The sequence below is a fragment of the Medicago sativa genome, chromosome 3 (genome assembly GCF_051527215.1).
Source record: "Medicago sativa cultivar Bolivia chromosome 3, Bolivia_mono, whole genome shotgun sequence".
In the NCBI taxonomy this organism is placed as follows: Eukaryota; Viridiplantae; Streptophyta; class Magnoliopsida; order Fabales; family Fabaceae; genus Medicago; species Medicago sativa.
In genome coordinates this window covers 96,901,895-96,910,197 of record NC_140751.1, presented here as the reverse complement: position 1 = coordinate 96,910,197, position 8,303 = coordinate 96,901,895, and the positions used below count along the sequence as shown (strand labels likewise).

At 32.1% G+C, this 8,303-nt stretch overlaps 1 protein-coding gene across 14 annotated transcripts; it reads right to left on the bottom strand.

Annotated features, from left to right (window-relative positions):
• Positions 1–339: 339 nt before the first annotated feature.
• Positions 340–6,930, bottom strand: LOC146942508 (glucose-6-phosphate 1-dehydrogenase 2, chloroplastic-like). 14 transcript variants are annotated; one of them, XM_085756486.1, is made up of 15 exons: positions 6,514–6,930; positions 6,339–6,416; positions 5,793–6,226; positions 4,996–5,078; positions 4,358–4,470; positions 4,006–4,178; positions 3,374–3,603; positions 2,415–2,547; positions 2,261–2,332; positions 1,956–2,105; positions 1,741–1,871; positions 1,289–1,590; positions 1,126–1,187; positions 899–1,005; positions 340–609 (listed from the first exon to the last, which is right to left on the bottom strand). In XM_085756486.1, exons 7-9 carry the CDS (start codon positions 3,583–3,585, stop codon positions 2,294–2,296), a joined length of 384 nt encoding a protein of 127 aa, XP_085612612.1. In that variant the 5' UTR covers positions 3,586–3,603; positions 4,006–4,178; positions 4,358–4,470; positions 4,996–5,078; positions 5,793–6,226; positions 6,339–6,416; positions 6,514–6,930; the 3' UTR covers positions 340–609; positions 899–1,005; positions 1,126–1,187; positions 1,289–1,590; positions 1,741–1,871; positions 1,956–2,105; positions 2,261–2,293. The 14 variants fall into 14 exon arrangements, with proteins under 14 accessions (XP_085612612.1, XP_085612611.1, XP_085612617.1 ...); XM_085756485.1 differs by having other exon boundaries at positions 1,956–2,046; XM_085756491.1 differs by having other exon boundaries at positions 1,504–1,590; positions 1,956–2,046.
• Between the last annotated feature and the right edge of the window lie 1,373 nt (positions 6,931–8,303).

Below are 8,303 nucleotides of genomic sequence, written 5' to 3'. Positions count from 1 at the left end.
AGGTTAAATTTGAGTTACAAAAGGGATTTAGCTCGACTAAACAGTAGAGTAATATATGTCATGGATCAATAAATTATATAGCATAAGTAACATCATCAGATTAAGAATAATTACCATCTATAACACGATGATCACAGCTGGGGGACACGGCCATGAAGGAAGTAAATTTTATGTCACAATAAATAAAATAATTATAAGCTGATGCAAATAAATCTATGCCTGTTGATTTAAAATCACTCTACAATTTCCAAACAATTTTTTTTTTATATTTATTTATGTAGTTTCTTTGATCATTCATTGGCATATCAATTTTTCTTAACTGGGTTCGGTACATATATATCATGCATACAATCAAGTGAATCCATTGATTTTAATTAGGCAAAGGCAACTTATAATTGCCTAAGGTTATATACAATTACAATACATTCTATTCTATAGCTGCAAATTGAAGTGGTTGATTTTGCTTTAAACACGTTATATACAATTACAATACATTCTATTCTATAGCTGCAAATTTTAATCCTTCAAGTGCATTGATCTTCAATTGTTTGTTGCTAATCTTCCACCTCGGTGTGCAAAACAAAGTTGGGAAATGCCATAGTTATATCCCTGACAGGCACAACATTAATTTCAGTTTTGATTATGTAAATATAATTTAACAGTAAAAGATTAGAATGGAGAAAATCACGTATTCCAAATATAATAATAGCTATGAAATTGAAAATCCGTTGCCACTTGAGAACTTTGATTAATTTAGTCTCCGAAATTATGCCAATTTCAAAGACTCAGATTAGCCAACTTGCAATTTCATGATTAAATCCATGATTTACTAAAAAGGAAAGTAATGAGATGCACATTATATAAAGATTAAGTTTCATTGATTAGAAAAGAAACCTACTTTAGATATGGCAGAGTCATGATCTTAAGAAAAGAAGGATTCAAAGGGAGAACAACACCACAGATGTTTACAATGAAAAACTCAGGCCCACCCTGTGCTGCATATTTCTGCAAGTTAACAAAATTCATCAAATTGATTTTTCTTCATAATATAAAAATATATATATATAAGTAATTACTTGATGGCTAAATATAATCAAAATTAAGAACCAAAACACCAAAGTCAACCTGCATAATGCTCCCAGGACGGCCACCAAGATCATCTTCCCTTCTGTCAGATCTCAACCAATCTGCAGCAACCATTTGCATAAAAGCAAATAGATAAGTGGTTAAGGATTCAAACTCTAACTATTGTGAATGAAAAAAATCTGATTGGTAAAGGACTTTCTACCTTTAAAGATTTCACAATACGGCAAAACTGTCGTATAATTACATGCGAGATTATCAGATTAATTTTCTCGTCACCTTGAAATTGCATATTCGATGACAATCATCACAAGACAAAGCACATTCTTAAAGTATTCCGGGAAAGGGAACTTTGGTATAAGATAAGGTACACCCTTTTTTCGGATTCTTAAACACAATAAATTAACGAAAAGCTATTACATTTAATCACTGACATGTACATAACTCAACTTCAGTTTAGCCCTTTGACCTAGACGACTGGCTCCGTGAGTACAAAGAGGATAATACCTGCATGTGTCAAAAGGATTGTCTTGTCACCAAAATTTTAAAACCTTTCTTCCCCTTATAGAGGTGGCTAGGAAGGGATAGGTAAGGCATTATAGATTCTTGGTGTATGAAAGAGTTGCACATTAATAAGATGGAAATCATCAAACAAACCTCTATAGAGTGGAGCGTAAAAATCTCATCGCACCTGATATGTCTTTGGTCCTTTTTTGAGTAGATAACCAACGCTGTTTAAATTTTCGATGAAAGTATCCATATCAGGTATCAGCCAGACTGTATATTTCCTGAAAAATTAAACAACACATACGTCTTTTGTCGAGAACAAAAACAATTGACAACAAATGCAGGGAAAAATAGAAAGTACATACAGATACTGAAAAGAAATCTTTCTGTTCCAGCTCTGATTGCTTATTAAGAGCATTTAGAAAGCGTTTTGCCTCTTTCTGTTGACTGATCCCCCTGCTTCAACCAAAATCAACAACCCCATGCTCATCAATATATTTATCATACAGGGATTCCTTCATGATAGCAACACATTTTTCCTTTAGAACAATGAAATGAATCATGCCAACTTTTAAGGGCCAAACGGAACAAAACTAATGTCAATTAGACAAGATGAAAAATGCAAAGGCAAAGCTCTAAATGCAAAAGAGTTTGAGAAGATAACTCATACTTTGAACAATGACTTAACAGTTCTCTGAGTTGGTCAAACCTTGACATTCATAGCCCTGTATATACCAGTCACCTGATGTACAACAAAACACTCATGGGACCATTGAACAAACATGAGAATATCTATTTATCAGAGTGTCATGGTATAGTCTCACCTCAACTCTGTCACCTGGCTTTCCAGTATCCACCAGTTTGTCATGCAATAGTAAGCTAACAGTGTGAGGCGTTCCTCCCTCAGGTATCTCATCAGGTGTCTCCTGAAGCCTCATAATTTGTTTATCAGTAAACCTGAAATTAGAAAAGATATGTTAATTGCAGTTTCCAGGTTTATGAACTAAAATCCAAGTGAAAAACCTTACACCAAATAGTCACATGACCAAAACACATTGTTCAAAATAGGGGCTAATGACCATGGCCATCATCCAACTTATCACTAAAATCTACCCAGTACAGTTTAAATAATTATTTTTCAAACTTGTAGTTATCTTAACATCTTGACATAAAAATGCAAGATAATATTGTCTTCTAGATCAATCTTATTGACCGTCTAATTTAGCAAAAAAAAAAATTAACCAAGAAACACTTATTCTGGCATTACATAAGCTGATATTATTCCCTTGATCTCAGCTTAAAAGAGATGGGAAAATATTGGCAGTGTTCCATCTCAAATACTTAAAAATCTCTCTTGCATACTTGTTATTATGCATCATATAGGCGCAAAACATATAAAACACATACTTGTAGATAGTATAGTTATAGTGCTAGTTTGCAAAAACAATTGTACATTCTATTTTAAGTTTATGATGAGATTCACAATAGTGTATTGTAAACAAATTCTTATTTTATATCAAATGAGGTGAAATTCTGCAGTCCAAAATTTTGTAGTCATTGAGATTGTATTCTGTATTGTGACATTGGTTTGATGTTGGCAAGTTATATACCTACTATTGACTTTGATGTTATATATTGGCGATACTTTATTTAGTACAAAAGGTTGTAAAATAGCAGCCATATCAGCACTACAACACTGTAAGCATAGCAGAATTTCAACAAACCGCAAATTTTCACGATCTGCTATTGACAACATTGTGCAAAACTTATTCCTTTCACTTACCTCTTGGTGTGTAATGCTTTCCCAGCCTTCATCAAAAAAGGTACCCCATCCCATCTTGCATTATCTATGAAGTGGGCAGCCGCGGCAAATGTCTGGGTTAAGCTGTCCTTTGGTACAGTTTTGTCATCAATGTAGGCTGGATATGCAACACCTCCTCTGGTGTGGTTCTTATATTGGCCTAAAACTACATCCTCGAGTTTAATCGGTCTCATAGAACGAAGAACCTTGACCTGACATCCATTAAGCAATTGAAAGTCATGAAAAATCACAATTATTTAAAACAGATGAATTAAAGGTCCATAACCATGAGCTGAGGCGTAGCTCAAGTGGTTGAACTAAACCACCCAAATGATTTTGAGATGTTTGAGTTTATCCACTGCCATAAACACTTCTAGGATTGTTTGAAGGAGCTCAAGGAAACAATTTATGACATGTTTGTAAGTTGTTTTCAGCTTATTTTCATAAGCTCTCCAATATAGCTTATGAAAATAGATTATAGTTTATATGAAAACAATTTGACTTTTTTTTTTATCTTGTTATAGAAATAGCTTATATATAAGCACTTATATGATAAGTGTGAATGGTATAAGCGCTTAATATATCCAAACAAAGTCAAAGTGTAGTTAGAAAACCTGAAAATTTGATCCTCAGTCAGATACCGCTTGAATGATCTTGTTAAAGCAGCTGAGGACGCAAATGATTATGCCATCGCTCTCTACACTGCTTGCCAACCCTTCCTTCTAACTTCTCAGCTATTTGAGCCCATTTTCTTTCACCATATTGCTTCACCAACCTTATCAGTTTCCTTTAATCATCATACCAAATAAAACATATTAATAAAATAAAAGTTTAGTACAAATCATATAGTTCTAAATTGCAGCACGCAGTTCGCATAGACATGATCAAAGTGTATCCAAAACCACAATCAAACAACAAAACAAACCAATAACCATCTCATAACCTCAAACCAACATAAACTGCTACCTTAGTAATCAAGAAAATCATTCTTTTGAGGCAGCAAACTCGATATACTTCCTTGACCCCAACCTTTTTCTACACGCTTCAGAATTTTCAATGCGATATTACTGCCAACATCCCTGTCAAGTAACAGAAAACATTTTGTCAAAATAAAAAAAAGTGACAGGGAACATATCATTAGGAAATATTGAAGAATGAGCAGCATGAAGGAATGGTAATTGCAATAATTAAAGAGCCATAGACGCAGAACTCATTGCAATCAAAATTTCCAAGATAATATCCGGATCCATGTTTATATTTAGTTTGGTATAACTTACATATTTGAAATGGAAGAAAATAATAATGAGATAACTTTAAATGTCACACCATAAAGCAACTCTTTCAAAGATGAAAACAATTCACGTAAACATATATGTTTATGTAAGATTATCAACCAACATATATGTTTATGCGAGATTGTTAACCCTGTTGAGTTGTAAACTGTCAACGGGGTGGATTGCTTTTTTTCGGATAATTTTGTTCGCAAATACATATTTGTTTATACGCTTAAAGGTAAACTGATTCGAAATTTAGATATTACATGCATATAATTATAAAATAACATGATCCATAACATATCAAATCTTAGATAAATATTTTAGAACCTTTTTATTCACTATGTTGGCATGCTTCTTATGTTTCCTTTATCAACTGCTGCAATAAAAGAAGCTTGCAGTTCTGGAGGAACCTGAACATATAATTCACTCAATTAGTAGAAGCAATATATGTGAAACATAAAAAAAAATGAGTTAATCATCTGTCATTCAAAGCAACAAAGACATATAAATTGAAGTTATAAATTTTTGTAAATTTTTCTATACGTGACCAATACTCACACGAAGACAATGCATTTGGTCCCATATCCAAATTCAAAGTAATCAATTTCAGAAAAATCTAACACTAAAACTGATCTGTAGAAACCAATTCCAGCACAGCAGTCCATAAAACCTATGATTGAATCATTCATATGAAATCAAACATTTCTGATTATTTTACTGTATGCAGCCAGCTTATAACTGCAACTTATGCAACTGGTCCCGTCTAAAAATTCAAAATCAATAAATTATTAAAAATCCTGCACTGAAGCTATTTTCTGCAGTAATTTTAAGAAAAACCTAGCTCATTTTTATAATCTCCTTTTTCATATACAATAAGAATCACTTCACCATAAAACCCATTCAATCAAATTATTCCAGTGGCTAATAAACCTTTCAATCATGCTATCATTCACACAAAATCAATTTAGTAAAAATACACAAACAAATCAATGCAATAACTTCAATTCTTAAAATCAAACATGCATAATGAACAATTTACTTTTCATCAATCAATTTCATGTCTCATAACCCCTAAATTAGTTGATTTAGATTATGCATGAGGGATGAGGGAAAGGGAAACCCACCTTTAATTCTTTATGGTGATGGCAGCAAGCTCTGGTGCTCTTGTTTCCTTAAGTTCCTAGCTTCCATCTCCAATTACTCAGTCTTGAAAACCCCTAATTTTTCTTTAGTTACTTCTTCTTTCTCAGAACCCTAATTCCATTTCTTCTACTCTTCTCCCTCTGCCTCACTCTCGACCTCAGATCCCTCTTACCCAAACTTAACATTCTTCTCACAAATCCATCACAAATTTTCAATCAAACCCACATGCAAGATTAGAATTAGATTCAGCACTCAAACCAGAGAGAATTATGCATGCATGACTTTAGATTGGAGACAACCGTCTCTCTCTTACTCTTCCTCACCGGCGCCGCTGTTTTTCGCCGCAGTTGTGACGGCCCTTTCCCGTTCCCGTTCTTCTTCCTCCCGTTCCCGTTTCTCCCCTTTTTTTTTCTTTCTTTTCACAATCCAAAACAAAACAAAACAAAAATACATAAATAAAATTTCCAGCCACAATCCAAAACAAAACAAAACAAAAATACATAAATAAAAACATGCAAAGATGATACCTTCAACAATCTATCTATCACAACTCATCCTTCATGAATAGAGATTTCCCACCAGCAACTTCTCCTATCACTTTACTTCTACAGATAAAAACCAAAATCAAAAGCATCAAACCTAAAATTATCAATTTCAGTAAAACAAATCAAAAGGTAAGAGAATTTAATTAAACCTAATTACCTGGAATGAATGAATGAATTGAAAGATTGAAGGATGGGGTTAGGGTTCAGTTTGGACAGAACTGGAAGAGGAGAAAAGGATTGAATCTTGATTGATGATTAATTCATCATGAGGGTTTCAAAAATGAGTTTGCATGATGATTTTCATGGGGTTTGGGTGAGGATTGTAGAATTTTGGGGTTGAGAATGAGAGGGCCGAGAGAGAGATGGGAGGAAGAAGGTGGAAATCGTGAGAGAAGAGAGGGAGGAAACCGTGAGAGATGAGAGAGAAAATGAGGGGAAAAATGATCTTAATTGTGGTTTAGCCTATATATAGTATAAACACTCACCAATTACCAATTTACCAAAATGCCCCTAATAAGGGCAAAATGGTCAAAAAAACAGACATTGATTTTCTTATTTAGTTTAGTAGATGATATTGGAGGTCCAATGAGAGTAAAACGAATCACCGTTCAGAGGATAATCAATCCAACCATTGATGCTTCCAACAATATGATCTACTGATTATGTTACTGATTATGTACTTCGTAGCATTGTTGCAGCAAAAACAACTATAAAGAGATTTAACATATTCTTTAATTGCGGCATTGATACTTAGCGGCGAAACTAGCAAAAAATTTGCATAGGGGCCAACTATAAACAAAAAGTAAAATAATTTAAACAATGTTTTTAAAAGCAACATATTAAATTAAAGGTTTAGCCCTTAAACAAAATTTATTATGTTGCTTAACAATGTTTTTTAAAAATTTTATAAAAAAAATGTTTTTAGTCTTGGATTTAATCTCTATGACAAAAATTAAGGACTAAAATTAACTTAAAAATCGCAAGTGTTGTAGAGACTAAAAACAAAATAATATGAAAATTGACCAATTTTATTCATAATTGATTGTTTAAAAATAGATCAGAATGATAATATTGTCTTCTCCAATGTAAACAATTAGATTATTTGCAAGAAACTCATTGCCAATTTAATATGTTTATGACATATTGTCTTGATAATTTTAATTGTTAAAAAAGTGTTCTCTATAGTTGTTATTGCGACTGGAAATACCAAACAATTACAAATAAATCTATTAATCGCGTAGTAATTTTTTACTTTCTTATTTATGCTAATTTTCGACAATTGGACTTATTTGGGGTAGCTCAATGTTTATTATTTGAGATAGTTAGATATAAATACATACCAACTAATTTAAGAATAACATATTTTTTGGGGTAGTCAAGGTTATCCCTTGTATATGAAGGGCTAGTTCGCTAACTAATGATTTCTTAATCCTTTATAAGTAATGAGAGGTATATTTATGAAAAGTATATTTTTATGCATTTTTACAAAAAGAAGAAACAGAGAAAGAAGAAGAAATTAAAAAAGAATGGATGAAAACAAATGAGATACCAAATATATAATTAACTTTGTTGAAATTAAACTTCTAATTTCAAAGTGGTATGTTCATACAAAAAAAATTAAAATTTTATAAGTTGTCTATAAAATTAAATTTTACAAAAATTTATGCGATTATTCATAAAAAAAAACAATTATTTGATAAATAATAGATACACGATACATAAATATAACAAGAGTTAAAGTTTACAATCACTATATTTCTATCATATGTGAAAAATGAAAGAGATATAAATTTCTCTATAAGATATATTGGCGGTTTGTGTATATAATTGATGGTTGAAATGCATGACTTCAATTGTCATATTTAATACATGAAGAATGTAAGATATATATTCTTTGTTAAACATACCGTAGTATGTGCATGTGATTGGTGGTGTTGTTTCTTATCG

Coding starts and splice junctions, on each gene's coding strand:
- LOC146942508 (XM_085756486.1), bottom strand. CDS start 3,585: ATGAGACCGATTAAACTCGAGGATGTAGTTTTAGGCCAATATAAGAAC. Junction 2,548..3,373: donor AAAGCATTACACACCAAGAG/GTAAGTGAAAGG, acceptor TTCTAATTTCAG/GTTTACTGATAAACAAATTA. Junction 2,333..2,414: donor AGCCAGGTGACAGAGTTGAG/GTGAGACTATAC, acceptor GTTGTACATCAG/GTGACTGGTATATACAGGGC.